Raw genomic sequence first — 16,847 nt, forward strand, 5'->3', positions numbered from 1 at the left:
ATGGGTGGCTGAAAATGCATCTCAATTGTCAATTAAGCTAAAAAATCTCAGCCTAACATGACCCTATATATATATAGTGATTTATTCATATCCTTTTTCTAATTATTGTTCTTTTTCCTTCTAAATGCTAGCCCCACGATTTTGATGATCTTATGGACGAAAATTAAGCAGATTATGATTATTTAAATTATTAAAATAATAGAAAAAGGTTAATTTTGGTATAGGAATAATTTTCAGTTATGGTATCTTCCATGATCTCCTCCATCAATCTTTTTCCAAAATCCGTTGAAACTTTTATGCATATTCTTCAAAGATTACACGCCAATATTAATGTCTCTCTCCCACAATGATCATCGTTTTTTACAGTTTATACGTCTGCACTATTATTTTTCTTGTCCCATAACCATTTGTTGAGAGATATAGCAGTCAGTAGTTGTACACGACAATCTTAATCTCTCTCTCCTACGGTGATCATCGCCTTCTACAGTTTATGGTAAGTTGCTTGATTTTCTCCCTCAAAAGATCTCAGTTGTTTTTCTACTGGAATTAATCGAATCTTTCTTCCCTCTCCAAAACTTTAATTTTTTCTTCTCCGTTGAAAACATTCTCTGTTGAAGACATTAGAAAGAAAATTCTTACGATTTTTTTCTCGTAAAAAAACGTTGTTCTTGTAGCATTCGTGTTTTGTTTTCATTTTTATTTGTTCCTGTATTGATTATTTGTTCCTGTATTGATTATTAAAAAAACGTTGTTCCTGTATTGATTATTCAACAATGGAAATCATCGTGGATCGTCTGATTGTCGTCGAGCGATAAAACGATCTCGTTTGATTTTTTGCCAGTGGAGAGGTTGGTGAAACGGAGTCCTCGAGCGACGGGAGGGAGGTGAGGTAGAGCGAAACGCGGCGGTAGAAGAGGTTGCGCTGGTGAGTTTAATGGTTCAACTCAGGGACTTTGAAGTGCTTGTGAACGTGAACTCGGTCGTCGATCCACATAATGTATACATAATGTACATATTGTATAGTATAATGCGTAGTTTAGTTTCTGTAATGCATTATATGTGATATGTAATGAACATTTATACTGACGCGTTTAATTTAAGTTGTGTTGTGTTTCGATGTTTGGCGCACGTTTCTTGTTTTCCCTAAGGGTTTAACAAGCCTAGGGGCTAGGGTGTAGTATGTTCTAAGTCTAAAAAACGTTGTCCAAATACACGAGCTGCAGTAATTCGTCTGGGGTTGCACATAATGTATATTTTGTATAGTATAATGTGTAGTTTAGATTCTATAATGCATTATTTGTGATATGTAATGAACTTTTATCCTAACCCGTTTAATTTAAGTTGTGCCGTGTGTCGTTGTTTGGCGAACGTTTCTTGTTTTCCCTAAGGGTTTGACAAGCCTAGGGGCTAGGGTGTAGTATGTTCTAAGTCTAAAAAACGTTGTTCAAATACACGAGCTGGAGTAATTCGTCTGGGGTTGCACATGCATAACGCGTAGGTATATTTTAAAACAAATATACATAATGTACATATTGTGTAGTGTAATGCGTACTTTAGTTTCATTAATGCATTATTTGTGGTATGTAATGAACATTTATCCGTACCCGTTTAATTTAGGTTGTGCCGTGTTTCGATGTTTTACGCACGTTTCTTGTTTTCCCTAAGGGTTTAACAAGCCTAGGGGCTAGGGTGTAGTATGTTCTAAGTCTAAAAAACGTTGTCCAAATACACGAGCTGCAGTAATTCATCTCGGGTTGCACATGCATAGCGCGTAGGTATTTTTTAAAACAGACATACATAATGTACATTTTAGTATAGTATAATGCGTAGTTTAGTTTCTGTAATGCATTATTTGTAACATGGAATGAATATTTATCCTGACCCGTTTAATTTAAGTTGTGACGTGTTTCGAAGTTTGGTGCACGTTTCTTGTTTTCCCGAAGAGTTTAACAAGCCTAGGGGCTAGGGTCTAGTATGTACAACAGCAACCACGTGATGCATAAAACAAGATAAATAATGCATTCAAATAGCCAAATAATGTACAGAACCACTCAATTAATGAACATACAAATATTGCATTCATTCTTAGACTCATGTACAACAGCAATCTAATGATGCATAAAACATGATAAATAATGCATAGAAATAGCTAAATAATGTACAAATATTGCATTCACTCTTAGACTCATGTACAAGTTCCGTGACAGCTTCCTTCTGCCGTGGAGTTAAACTCTTTATACAATTCAAAAACTCGGTAGGGGTTCGTCGACAATACAGATGGTCGACGTTCCTACCCCTTGGTTTCCTATCCTCCGTCTCTTCCAGAGCTGTACTAGTCCCGGCCTCTGATAATTGGTCCCGGAATTTCTGGGCAATTCCTACTGGCAGTATATCATCGACCGCCTCGTCGATGTCCAATCTTAGCTGCTTTGATGCTGTACAACATACAGAATAATAACATACAATTAATTACATAATGTACAAACTGAATAAAATAATGTGGACAGTTATACTGCATTCACTTATACACTCTTGTACAGAAGCATCAAAATAATGCCTGAAAACTGATACATAATGCATTTTAATAATCAAATAATGTTCAGAATAAATCAACAAATGCACAATGAATATTGCAATCACCCATTGTCCCATGTCCAACAATAGTCACATAAAGCATAAACCATAATAAATAATGCACTAAAATAACTAAATAATGTACAGATCCGGTCAAGTAATGAACATACAAATATTCCATTCACTCTTTGACTCATGTATACCAGCAGTCACATGATGCATAAAACAGTATAAATAATGCATTCAAATAGCTAAATAATGAACAGAATCACACGAGTAATGAACATATAAAAATATTCCATTCACTCTTAGACTCATGTACAACAGCAGATAAATAATGCATAAAACATGATAAATAATGCATAGAAATAGCTACATAATGTACAGATTCAGGCTAGTTATGAACATAAAAATATTCCATTCACTCTTTAACCCATGTACAACAGCAGACACTTGATGCATGAAACATGTATATAATGCATAGAAATAGTTAAATAATGCACAACATCAACCTAATAATGCATAACATTAACCCAGTAATGTACATTTAGAAAATAAACATTCAGCCTTCACTCATACTACAATAATGTACCACACCAACCAAATAATGCAACAATACAACAGAAATAATGGACTCAGATTGCAAGAACAATACCTCAATCATCAAACAGTAGTCACTTGATGTTATATACATATACTTTCAATGAATAAACATAAAACTTGAATTCACTATTTTACCAATGTGCAACAACAGTCACTTGATGTTTCTACCAGTGAACATAATGCATTCATATAGGCAAATAATGCAGAGATTATATCAGGTAATGAACAAACAAATATTCCATGTACTCTTTGACAATATAAAACAACAGTGACATGATGCATAATACAGGATATGTAATGCATAAAAATAGTGACATAATGTGCAGATTCATTCAAGTAATGAACATAAAACTATTGCATGTACCATTTTTCCAATGCCCAAAGGCAGTTGCTTGAAGGTTGTACCCGTGAGTATAATGCATTCATATAGGCATATAATGCAGAGAAATGTCAGAACAAACAATAAAACCCAGTCGGATACCACAATCCATGCATTTATACCCAAAACAATAAAAACCCGTCTGAATTTCATGAGCCGCGACAATTATCGATGTTCCAATTTATAGTTTTCGTGCCTTCAAAATCATTAAAGCGAAGTCACGTACATTGTCGCCGGTTGCGGTTCGGTGTTAGCTACGGCCTACGGTGGAGGGTGGGTGCCGTAATCTTGGACGATTGCTGTCGATTATTTCGCTGACTACCGAGCGGCGAACGGGATCTAGGGTTTAGAGAGTGGAGAGAATGGAGAGAGTGGAGAGAGTGGAGAGTGCTTTTACAGCGTTTAATGAGAGAGAATGAAGAGACGGAAGTTTCAAATCCCAATAATTTCAGCCTTTCCAAATTCTGGCGGTTCAATTTTTGCTGGATTACAATTTTACCCTTATAATGCATACACACAGGTTCAATAGTGCAACACAGATAGAATTTGGTAGCATCAATCTGGACCGTTGCTGCATAAGATCTAACGCCTAATAATAGGAAGAACAAAGGAGGTTAGTATTGAATAGGAGAATAATGCTCCCCTATATATATTCATAAAGGAAAAAAAGTTTGTAAAGCTATTATAGTAGTAGTAGTCCGAATATTGTATGAACATACAAAAAGGAAGTACATACTCCTATTTTTTAAGTTGACGGATGGTGGATGTAATGATATGATTTTTCAAATCTGTGGTATAAAAATGAATGACTCAATTGAAAATGTTTCAAAAGAAAAAAAAGTATAAAAGATAACGAAAAACAAAAATAAATTAAAAAGGCGGAAGAATAAGCAAAATCCAACTCAAAAATTCCCAAATTGAAAAACCCTCCTTTCCCGTTCCCTCATTTGCGAATCGCGCCACCGTCGTCGCTGTTCGTACGCCACCACCATACATTCATTCCACTCCACTTCTCTCACTCCCTCTCTCTCTCTCTCGACGAGCTGCAACTCCAGAAACCGCGACAAAGAGGTAATCCCACTCCATTTTCCATCCGTATTTCTCTTTTGCTTCTTCCGCACAATATTTGATGCCCTATTCCGTTTTAGGGTTTCTATTTCCCGCTTTCTTTGCTGTGAGTAAAACCCACATACGCATGCATATTCCAAGATATGCAAACGTGGGTTCTGTTTTTTACTGTGCTTTCCGGAGCAGTTGAGATTTTATTTCTTTCTGTTTTGTCGAATTAGAGGCTCGGAACTTTCTTAGAGGTTTCATTTCCCTCGTGGATCTGTTAGTTCAGGATGCTGGTGTTTCTGCTGGATCTGCGAATAAGAATGAAATTTGAAACAATATAAATTTATTTTAAATTTTTTACTTATTGGATTAGAAATGAGCGTTGATGAAATAAGCGTTTTTGGAACGTTGTTACTTAATGCGATAGGAAAAATGCTCTTAGTTGATGATAATTAAACGCTAGTCATGTTCTCGTTACCACAAGCGTTTGCTTCTGTCTTACTACTCCCTCCGTCCCCAAAGAGTATGAATTTGTGTTCGACACGAGTTTTAATGCATTATTGGTAAAGTAAGAGAGATATAGATACATAGAGTTTTTTAAGTATTGTTAGTGGAGAATGAGTCCCACCTCATTAGAGAGAAGAGAGTTTCCAAAATTGAAATGTTCACTCTTTGGGGACGGACGAAAAAGGAAATAGTGCATACTCTTCAGGGACGGAGGAAGTACTTTTTAAGAAACTAATTGAAATTTAGTTGTTGGAATATTAGTGGAAAGCAAACTGAAACATGGATTACATATGAAAATACTTGACATTTGTTTTGAATTTAGTTGTTGGAATATAGTGGAAAGCAAGCAAGAAGCTAAGAACTTTGATTGCATATGAAAATACCTCACATTTTCAAACATTCTTATGCTTCTCTTCTTTTTGTGTGGTCATATGTGATTGTTGTCAGCTGAAGATTTTGGATTTCACAGGCTCTTCTGCTTGGTAAATCAAGCATATATATGTGCACATATCTTTGGACAATTTTATGATACACTGTTCATAATTCTCTGATTCCCTTAGAACTTTACCTACTCGATTGAGGAAAGGCAGAGATGTTGGTGATGTGGTGTTTCAGCTTTCATGGGTAAAAATGGTGTCTTGATAATAATTTAACTAAATATCCAGGTTATCTTTCATATCTGGTGAAAATGGTGAAAAATATACATAACCCCAAAAATAATACCCACCTTATTAAGTAATGACATGCGGGAAGAATTAAACGCAAATGATACTTAACATTAGTGTAGACTGTTCCTAACCATGACTACAACTTTTGATAAATAGTATATGCCTTTTCTTCTGTTTATTCATACTATCCTGCTAGTCAATATTATACCTGGGAGTATTTTGCACGTCTAGTATCTTACTAACCTTTGTAGGTTCATCGCCCCAATAGACCATGGTTCATGAGATCACATAGATAAACTTGTCCGTTGTTCGCTTACTGAGTCACTTTCTAACCTTACTTAAAGGTGATAGCATATATGGTCTCTTTATGTTTTGGTACTTCATCCACAAGGACATGAATTGCATTTACTCATTCAAATTTTGCTCATAATTAGTGTTAGCTCTCCATCTCATACGAGGCATAAGTTGCTAGTGCTGAGTTGCTATTTTTTTTATATTTTGGACAATGCATCTCAAAATCACATAATATCGTTGGCTTTAGCTTGATTTCTAAACCACTATAAGCAATCAAGTGTCAATATATATGGAACCTAAATTTCAGATATTACTGCCTGTTTCTGATTATACTATTATTTTCCCATTAATTCTACTTGCAACTGACATACTATACTGGTTCTGGATAATTTGTTTTAGTTGAGATGGAGAACACCGCCAAAACATCAAATGGAGAACGCTGCCAAATCACCATTAAGCTCTGGCCCCCTAGTGAAAACACTCGGTTGATGTTAGTTGAACGAATGACGAATAATCTCTCCACACCAACAATTTTCACCAGGAAGTACGGTAGTCTCGGTCAACCAGAAGCTGCAAAATATGCTAAACAAATTGAGGAATCAGCATTTTGTTCAGCAAATCAGCACTACGAGCAAGAGCCTGGTGGTGGTGATGGAAGTTATGCTGTGCAGTTGTACGCCAGAGAATGCAGTAAGCTGATACTGGAAGTTCTTAAGGAGGGTGCCAAACTAGAAGAAAAAGAAGCAATGAAATCCGAGGTTGAATCTGCTCCTCGTGAGACCTTTTTTGATATTTCCAAAGGTCAGCGAGCATTTATTGAAGTAGATGAGGCCCAAGTATTATTGAATCCCTTGAAAGAGCCTGGAAATTCTTACACTAAAATATGCTTTAGCAATCGAAGCTTTGGTCTTGGCGCAGCTAATGTGGCTGGACCAATCCTAGCTTCCATTAAGAACCAACTGAAGGAAGTGGATCTGTCAGATTTTGTTGCTGGAAGACCAGAGGCTGAAGCTCTTGATGTTATGAATATCTTCTCTGAAGCTCTGGAGGGTTCTCATTTAAAGTATCTGAATATCTCTGATAATGCCTTGGGTGAGAAGGGAGTAAGGGCGTTTGCAAAGCTATTAAGATCTCAAACTAGCTTGGAGGAACTTTATCTGATGAATGATGGAATTTCAAAAGAAGCTGCACAAGCTGTTTGTGAGTTGGTACCTTCTACAGACGTACTTAAAGTACTTCATTTTCATAACAACATGACAGGAGATGAGGGGGCTATTGCTATTTCTGAGATTCTAAAGCGTTGCCCTTTATTGGAGGATTTCCGATGCTCATCCACCCGAGTTGGTTCCGAAGGAGGGATTGCCTTGACTGAAGCACTTGCACAATGTAAGAATCTGAAGAAACTGGATCTTCGGGACAACATGTTTGGTGTGGAGGCTGGTGTCAAACTGAGTGAGGCTCTCAAGAAACACGAGAACCTCACTGAGATTTATTTGAGCTACTTGAATCTGGAAGATGATGGAGCAGTAGCAATAGCCAATACTCTCAAGGAGTCAGCACCTTCACTTGCAGTGTTGGAGATGGCTGGAAATGATATAACTGCTGAAGCTGCTCCCAGCTTAGCTGCTTGCATTACTAGTAAGAAGTCTCTTGTGAAGTTGAACCTGTCAGAGAATGATCTGAAGGATGATGGTGCAATTCAGATAAGCAAAGCGTTCGGAGAAGGCCAGGATCAACTCAAGGAAGTTGATATGAGCCAGAATTCTTTGACAACCACAGCTAGGAAGTTAGCCCAGGCATTGGTGCATTTGCCTGGGTTTAAGCTCCTGAATGTAAATGGGAACTTCATTTCTGAGGAAGACATCGATGAGTTGAGGAGTATCTTTAAAGAATGTCAGGAAAAACTTGGACCCCTGGATGAGAACGACCCTGAGGGTAATGATTTTGATGACTCGAAAGGTGGGGATGAAGATGAAGGCAGCCAGGATGAATTGGAAGAGAAACTTAAAAAGCTTGACGTCAATCAAGAAAACTAAAAGAAGGTAGGTAGTCTTGCAGTCCTCATGCAGAGTAGAAATCGTTATTGTAGTAGATTATCTTCTGTGGACGTACTAAATTTGAAGAGGAGATGATGCTGATTCTTGACTAAGCCACTGCTCACCATTACGAGTTTGCGTTGATGGGACCTTTTTTCCCCTTAAATCTGCTTTAGATTATTCAGCAATTTGTATCAGCTGAAGGTACCTTCGACTTGGCCTGTAGACTTGTAAACCCCATGTTGGGGACCATGGTAGGATCCTTTTATGCCTTTTCAATCATATTTACTTACTTTGAACCTTTTGTTATGAAAAATACTAATGAGTTCTTATTTTGCTTACTATGTTCTTTCTTATTTATCGTTGGCTGCACGCACACCTGCTTGTTTTTCCTCTTCAGTTTTGTGGTTGTACCTGAAAAGTTGTACTACTAGTCAATTGTTCTTATGAATTTGTGATACACATTCCCATACTAGCAATTTGGAAGCTATGGGCTTTCCTGCCCCACTCACTTTTCTTCTTGTTTGAATTGTACGTCAATTGTTAGTACTCCTACTTATTAAAATATCATAACTAAACAAATGTAATAAATATTTGTAAATCGGACTTTTGTCATAAACTGAAAATTATGTATTCTTTCGAAAAAGATCTCTTACTCTTATTGCAGTCAATGTTGTTACTGGTATGTTATTATACTATTAACATTCCGTATTCAAGATTATCCAAAAACTTTCATAAGTTGTTTTTTGCAATTTAGCAACCCGAAGTGGGGGATTCGATGTGACTGTAACATTTCAATTGGCACAGAAGAAAAATAGAATAAAAACAAACTTGTTCAGGGGAATCAGCGCGGATGCAAGTCAGTAATGGATGCATCATTTTGCGAGGAACGACGAGACTGTTGAGAAGAAGTCTTGCAGTAAGAATTTAGGGAGTCGAAGTTGTGAATAAGTGATGCATCCAAAGCGTAAAACGCTGGCTTCGAAGGCAAGTTTAAGGTTACGGAGAAGCTACTCAGCATAAGCACCACAGAGGCCATAGTTGGTCGATCTGCCGCATTTTCTTGAACACACAACAAACCAATATGGATACATTTCAACATCTCAGCCATTGACCGCGATTCACTCCTCAAAAATGGATCCACCACATCTCCTCCTCTTCCTTCTTTCCAACTGTCCCATGCCTACAACATTCATCAATTTCTCATTTTCATTCACTAACTATAAACTAGTTAAGGAGTAAGAAAATGTTACATGCTTTGTACTTACGAAGCTCAAGAGGTCCCCTACGCTGTCATCCCCATGTTGGAAACCGTTATTTTTCTTGGCGCTGATGATTTCAAGGACTAGTACTCCAAAACTGTAGACGTCGGACTTGATTGAGAATTGGCCGTGTTTTAGGTATTCTGGTGGCATATATCCGCTGCAATTTATAGAATTTAGTATTATTGTAACTCAATAAAAGTGCTAATTTGTGCAACTTACTATGTCCCCACAACTCGACTTGTATTTCCGTGTGTTTCATCTAGTCCCAATAATCTTGCCATACCAAAGTCGGCAATTTTGGGACTCATCTCTTTGTCTAGAAGTATATTACTGGCTTTTAAATCACGGTGAATGATTCTGAGACAAGAATCTTCGTGCAAGTAGAGGATTCCCCTTGCAATACCTCCTATGATCTTGTAACGTCTATCCCAATCCAAATCTGAATGCTTGACTGGGTCTGCATGTCAAATTAATTGCTAACGAGTTAACATATGTTCACATATCATTAATTAAGTAAATTACTGATGAATGTTAGTACCAAATATGAAGCTATCCAAGCTTGCATTTTGAACAAATTCATACACCAGCAGCTTCTCCATTCCTTCTAAGGAGAAACCTAATAGTCTAACCAAATTCCTGTGTTGAAGTTTAGCCAATAAGAGAACCTCATTTTTGAATTCTATATCGCCCTGCCCAGAATATCTCGACAATCTTTTCACTGCAATTTCTTGACCATTTGGAAGTGCCCCCTAAAATTATGACACCACACAATATTTATCCTTAGTTTTTGAATTATGTTGTTGTAGTAATATAGTAATGTATATTTACATTTACCTTGTAAACAGTCCCAAATCCACCTTGGCCCAATTGGTTATGATCAGAGAAATCATTTGTTGCAGCTTTGATTGTACTGAAATCATAGTGTAGGGATTCGACTATGCTAATATCGTCGGCAGCTTCATGAAATTATGAAGAAACATTGGAGGCCAATACACAAAATGAATGAATAAAGCGTATGGTGTGCAACTAATATGAGTAACTTACGTTGAGGAATTTCCGTTGGTTTTTGTTTCTTTCTCTTTCTTAGAAAGAAGATAGCTGATACGATCACAATTAAGAGAACAACAGTTGCAACCACAATTATCACAATAGTTTGAGTTGTGCTGTTATCTTTCTTTCCTGCAATACTTTCAGTTGTGCTATCATCTTTCTTTCCTGCAAAAACAAAATCAGATAACTAAATAATGTATGATCAATTTTAATATTATATCGCATTTTCAGTAAAGTATACTACAATACGGTTATATCATTACATAGTTATATTTAATACTGTAATCCAATGAAAACAAGGTTAATGTGATAACTTTGATAACTCGTCAACTATTAGTCTATAAAAGTGGCAATACATGACATGAGTTTGTTAGCTATGTATTTGTATTGACAGTTGTATATTTTTGGAGTTTTAAATGTCAATATAGAGATACAATTGACTATTTATTATTACAGTAATAACTAATAACCATTTTAATAGACCGGCTTCAATAGACTAGCAACCATCAATATCAATACAATTATATACCGGAGTCGGTCGGGTCGGTAACCTTAAACAAGTCCAAATTCATGTAAGTTGCACTACACAGAAGGTGAAAACATAATTAAACGGGTGTTCGATTTGCAAGATTGTATCTCGAGATTAAATTTGTAGTGTGTTTTGTTGATAAGATTCAATATCAAAACTCAATCCTAGATGGATAATCATAAGATAATTAGTCATAACTTACCTCCTATGACTAAAATAATCTCACAACTCAATCCTATAATATATCTTGCTATTATTTTATCTTGAAAAGCGAACGCCATAGACAATTAGAATTACCCGGCGGCGATGACTGTGGAGGGACAAACTCAAGCTCGTGAAGTCTAGTTTGATTGAAAAACAGAGTGGTCTCGAAACGAAGATTGCAACTTGGCACGAGGACTGAACCCCCAATACTCCCCTCACAGCATTGCGGTATATACGAAATCGCACCGATCAAACAACTCGTACAATCCTCCGATGACAAATCCGGACTGCACTGAACCAACCCATAAATCATTTGATAATCGGGTCCACTTACATTCCCCGCCGCCACCTTCACCCTAGACGACCCCGCAGCCGCTCGTCTCCGGAGATCACCGAGCAGCCCCCTCAGATCCTCCCTAAACTCCTTCGGACTCGTCACGTTCTCCACATAATACCACGAGTTGTATCCGTCGAGACTCTCCAGGCTACCGTAGATGGTATCGTTCGAGTATCGTATCGTGCAGAGCACATCCAGGAGGAGTCCCTCCTTCTGAACCGGGCACGCGTCGGCTAGATCGGCGCAGGCTCTCTCGACGCAGTCGCGGCAGGCGCTGGGTTGAATGTCGGCTCTGCACAGCGCGATGGCGTTGGCTCGGCCGGGGCCCTGCCCGGTCGAGGCGTTGTGGAAGCCATAGTTGTCGATATTTGTGGAGAGAGAAGAGAGAGTAGTGTTGAGGTTGGAGCTGTATGCGCTGTTGCTGCTGTAATTGCCGTTGCTGCCGCAAGTGCTTTGGCCCCACTCCGAGGCTAAGAGATCTGGCGGTAGCATCAACAACAACCCTGCAAACAATGTTTGATAATTCATAGTGCTTGGATTGGAATACACTTATTCTGGAATATATAGAACATAATTGGAGAAATGTTCAATGCAATTAAGCCTAACTCATTATACACCCTTCCCTTCATCAATGAAAGTAGTTGCCAACATATATATCCCTTTCACAGTCTGTCTCGTTCAACCAATCATCTCCCATTCCCATTTTATTTCATTGTTGAATATAATCTTTCCACAGATATTGTCAGCACTATTAAAAGTATGACCAATTTAATCAACTGATAAATAATATTTTACCAACTTAAAAGGTGTAAAATAATAATAAAAATTGAAACCAAAACAATGAGAATTAACTCATTTGGGACATATCTATGAGGTTGGGGTTAATTACTGCCCAACCCTATTAGATAATGGGCTATTTGATTTTGGGTCATTTGGATTGTGTTTTTTTAATTTATTTTTTTAAATATAATCTTATAAAATAATCAAGTTATATATTCAATCCAATTCATAAATTTTAGATTGAATTGACATCCCAATTTATGAATATTGAAAGAGATAGCCCTATCAACTGGGATTGCAGATGTGCATTGACCATATCAACAAATTGTCCTTAAGAGCATCTCCAATGGCGGCGTCAGCGTAGGCACGCCGATTTTTCGCGGACGCCGGTGCTGACGCCGAACTATTGCAGCCGGCGTCAGTGAAACCGGTGTCAAAATCGGCGCGCCTACGTCGATTCTTGAACTGACGCCGATTCTGACGCCGACTCTCACGGCGCCATTGTAGGCTCCGAATCGGCGTCAGACCGGAGTCAGAATTTTTTTTTAATTTTTCGAAACACTATATATACGCGCTTTGGACGTCATTTTCATAAAAAACCGGAGTGATTTTTTATGTACTTTTTTTGTACTTTTTAATTTTTGTATTATTTTAAAATTAATGTACTTTTTTTATAAATTATTGTATTTTTTATAAATTTTAATATTATTATTCAATTTTCCTGTATTTGTCTCGTAAATTAAATTCCGTATGTTGCTACGATTGTAAATTAAATTATATAATTGTTATTAGTGATGTGGATAGGCTATGGGAGGGCTATTGCATGTCCAGATGATGTGGCAGGAGGATTTTAGTGCAGATTGACAGTGGAAAGGCTATGAGAGGGCTATTGCATGTCCAGAATCATTGGAGATGCTCTAACCTAGCTTGAATCCCACACGGCCACACCCACACCTGACACTACAATCCAAATTCTGCACTAGCCATGGACTTGGTCCTATCCTAACACTCATTTCACAATCAGGATAATGATATTTATTGAGTTAATTACTTTTTATAATTTTAGTGATTTATTATTATTAATTGATTTATCTCTATTTAAAATAATGTTAAAATATACTATTAGTCAAGATGTAACATAAAAATAGGAATATTATAATATAGAAACAAATCCTTTCCTTTAAACTCAATCAGCTCAATTAATTGGATTATTTTATCGGTTTGGTTTGTTAGGCTTATCAGACCAAAAATAATTAAGTGAGAATGAGAATGTGTGTCCTATTTTTATATATTTAATTTATAATAAAAATATAAGTGAAATAAGTTAAAAGAATATATAAAATTTATTATTAAATATAATAAAAATGAAGTGAGACAATCAATAAGGAACATTCTAAAATAGAAAATTGACGAGACATATAATGAGGGACGAGAAAGTATCATACATGCACAAAATAAACATTATCGTTTCACTTGTAAGAGCACCCACAATGGGGCGCCCGATGGCGTCCATCGTCCTCGGGCGCGGACGATGGCACCATTGTGGGTGCCTGGCATCGGGCGCGCCCGATCCTCACGGCCGATATATCGTCCGCGGCGTATAGTGCGGACGATAGCCTATCGTCCGCGCCATCGTCCGTGCCATTGTGGGCTCCGCGGACGATGGTCAGGGACGATGACACACTGTTTCATTTTTTTTATAAATACCCTTCAATTTTAACATTTCATTTCGCGATTCCACTCTCGAAACTCACATTTTTTATTACTACGAAATGGATTCATCAAGTCCCAACAGTCCGATGTTCAGTGGTAAGGCGCGTTGGCCGGGTACAGAACCCGGCGAATATCGATCATTCGCCGCCAACGCGCAGTACGATCCCGAATTCAGCACGGAATCATACGATTTGTCTGACATGGAGCCGTCACCAAACCGACCCGTCGCCCCCTCCCGCCGAGGCCGCCGACGCCACCCCATCCGCCGCACCCGCCAAAAAGAAGCGGACCCGGCATCGCGCGTACAAGTTGCCACCTCCGGGAGTATGTGAAGAGTACGCACCCGGCCGTACAAACTACCAGCCGGATGAAACCCTCATATTGGCGAGGTGTTGGGTGGATATATTGGAGGATCCGATATTCGCGAACAACCAAAGGCAGATCACGTACTGGGAGCGCATCGCCGAGCGCTACAATGAGGCGAAGCCGCCGAGAGCGTACAAGCGCCAACGGGAGCAGCTCCGCAAGCACTGGGACCAGGTGAAGAAGCAAATCAACCCGTTCTCGTCGGAGTACAAGAAGTGCGCTTGGGGGCAGGGGAGCGGCGAGAGCTTGAGCGACGTGCGCTCCAAAGCGTTGTTGTCGTACCAGTCCCTGTACGGTGAGTTCAAGCACGAGGCCATCTGGGCGCTCTTGAGGGACAAACAGAAGTTCCAAGGCGGGATTGTGCACACCGGGGGGGGGGGGGGGGAAGAGGTCGAAGGCCACCGAAGCTGGTGGTGGCACGAGCAGCGACTGCGGGAATCGTCCGGCAGACCTCAACCGGACGTACATGGAGGACGATAGTACCGGCACACCGATGTCCTCCCTGCGTCCCATAGGCGTCAAGGCTGCGAAGGCCAAGGGGAAGGCTACGGCGACATCATCCTCGACCGCCGCAACCCCATCGCCGTTCCCAACCCCGACCCCGAAGGCCGCCGCCTTTGAGTCGTTGGCAACAGCCTCGATGGCGAGGACGTTGTTGCAGACGCACAAGGCCCTCAAGAAGTGTACGGACCCCGACGAAGCCGAATATCTCCGGGCGTTGATCGATGAGCTGCGCCGGAAGTTAGGAATTGCGTAGATTAGCCGGTTTTTAATGTAACTTGAATCGTGTAACTTTTTCTGTAATCAATATTCGCCGGTTTTTAATTACTCGTTCTTTTTTTGTTAATTTTCGTTTGCATACTATATTTGAAAACATTTAAATTAATTAAACAAAACAATAGTACAACTGATGACGTGGCGCGCCATAGGGCGCTCCACTGTAGGTGGAGGGTAGGAGGATAAAATTGATGACGTGGCGCGCCTTAGGGCGCCCCGGTGCTAATAGTCTAATCTTTAAACTTTACATATTTGTTGCGTCATATTGTTCTGATTCAATATTTTTCCTCCGTATAAGACAAATCTGAGTAAACGATGTAGATAATAGAAAAAATCAAATAATTACCCAAAATAATAAAACAAAATTGAGTAAATTAACTTTTACAAATTACACTTCATACATCACCTCTATGTAATAAATATTTGACGCGTTATATATTGACTTGGTGGTCTTTGATGTGTCCTATCCACTTATTTCACAAGCAAAATAATGATATTGTTTTAATTACTTTTCATCATTATAATGATTGATTATTATTGTTAATTGATGTATCTCTATTAAAAATAATGTAGGGATATATAAGTCAATATATAAAATTTAAATAGGAATATAGAAACATACATTTCCTTAAATTTAATCAGCTCAATTAATTGGATTATTTTATCCGTTTGGCTAATTAGGTTTTCAAATTAGAAATCAGACCAAAAATAATTCGGCTAATTTACTTATTCATTACTCGTTTTTTACATACCTAATCATAACGTTCCTTGTCTTTTTTTGGAAAGAAACACATATTTTCCATATTTAAATACAAAACAATAGAATACAATCAATATTCACTAATTATAATAACTATAACAGACAAAAATACTGACATCTGAATAAATCAAAGTAAAAGGATTGTACGTTTTCTTCATTTAATGGTCAACTTTATCATATCATTTGGGACGTTTACTCCAAAATGTCTCATTATTTAGATAATTATCATTTAATTTAATACATGTTATTTTATTTTTTTATAAATAAAATGTCTCCTAAAGCATGTTTAAATATCAGCGTGTTAGCTGGATTTACACGTCAATTATTTATATGGCGATAATCTATGAGGTATAATTATCGCTTTATTCATTTTTATAAAACAGTTTTTTCATAATTATCATGTGAGTAGATAGGAGGCAAACAAGATTATTAGTCTTAAATATTCTCATCATATATTCAAAATTGCAATGAGCATAATGGATCTGCACAACGAATTTCGCTTATGCAATTAGTAATTTTGGGAGCTTATGCTTTATAACTTTGACATTACTATTCTATTTTCTTCCAACACCTATCTAATTTTCTGTTAGAATTCAATACTACATCGAAGATTGAAGACATAGTTTTTTTTCTTAACCGAGACGATAATATTCTACTACTATACGTCTAGTCAGTTCCACCAGCTTGACGAGAGAGATTTAGTGCTGATTTGACCTCAAATAAATGTTTGACGATAAAGCGCTACTCGGTTAATAAGACGTTTCTCTAACCAATAAGTTAGGGGACCAAGTCACCATTAGAGTAGATGAGAAACCATTATAGATCTCTTTGGAATCAAGGAGAATGGCCATAGTCATTTGTGTACACGAATAACCCGACAACCTAAGCGAGTTGGCCAGAACCCAAATGAGTTCGCCTTATTGACATCAATGATTTCTAATTCGGCATG

At 38.0% G+C, this 16,847-nt stretch overlaps 2 protein-coding genes across 2 annotated transcripts; one reads left to right on the forward strand and one right to left on the reverse strand.

The window, feature by feature from the left end:
• Positions 1–4,413: 4,413 nt before the first annotated feature.
• On the forward strand, positions 4,414–8,461 carry LOC121799560 (RAN GTPase-activating protein 2-like). The gene is made up of 2 exons (XM_042198967.1): positions 4,414–4,627; positions 6,481–8,461. The coding sequence occupies exon 2, from the start codon at positions 6,486–6,488 to the stop codon at positions 8,115–8,117; it is 1,632 nt and encodes a 543-aa protein (XP_042054901.1). The 5' UTR covers positions 4,414–4,627; positions 6,481–6,485; the 3' UTR covers positions 8,118–8,461.
• Positions 8,462–8,835: 374 nt separating this feature from the next.
• On the reverse strand, positions 8,836–12,161 carry LOC121799561 (putative receptor-like protein kinase At4g00960). The gene is made up of 7 exons (XM_042198968.1): positions 11,259–12,161; positions 10,427–10,597; positions 10,217–10,338; positions 9,921–10,131; positions 9,602–9,839; positions 9,386–9,539; positions 8,836–9,300 (listed from the first exon to the last, which is right to left on the reverse strand). Exons 1-7 carry the CDS (start codon positions 12,028–12,030, stop codon positions 8,962–8,964), a joined length of 2,007 nt encoding a protein of 668 aa, XP_042054902.1. The 5' UTR covers positions 12,031–12,161; the 3' UTR covers positions 8,836–8,961.
• Between the last annotated feature and the right edge of the window lie 4,686 nt (positions 12,162–16,847).

This window comes from Salvia splendens, chromosome 4 (genome assembly GCF_004379255.2).
Source record: "Salvia splendens isolate huo1 chromosome 4, SspV2, whole genome shotgun sequence".
Taxonomy (NCBI): Eukaryota; Viridiplantae; Streptophyta; class Magnoliopsida; order Lamiales; family Lamiaceae; genus Salvia; species Salvia splendens.

Coding starts and splice junctions, on each gene's coding strand:
- LOC121799560 (XM_042198967.1), top strand. CDS start 6,486: ATGGAGAACACCGCCAAAACATCAAATGGAGAACGCTGCCAAATCACC.
- LOC121799561 (XM_042198968.1), bottom strand. CDS start 12,030: ATGAATTATCAAACATTGTTTGCAGGGTTGTTGTTGATGCTACCGCCA. Junction 10,598..11,258: donor TCCACAGTCATCGCCGCCGG/GTAATTCTAATT, acceptor TTGTTTTTGCAG/GAAAGAAAGATGATAGCACA. Junction 10,132..10,216: donor GATTTGGGACTGTTTACAAG/GTAAATGTAAAT, acceptor TCATAATTTTAG/GGGGCACTTCCAAATGGTCA.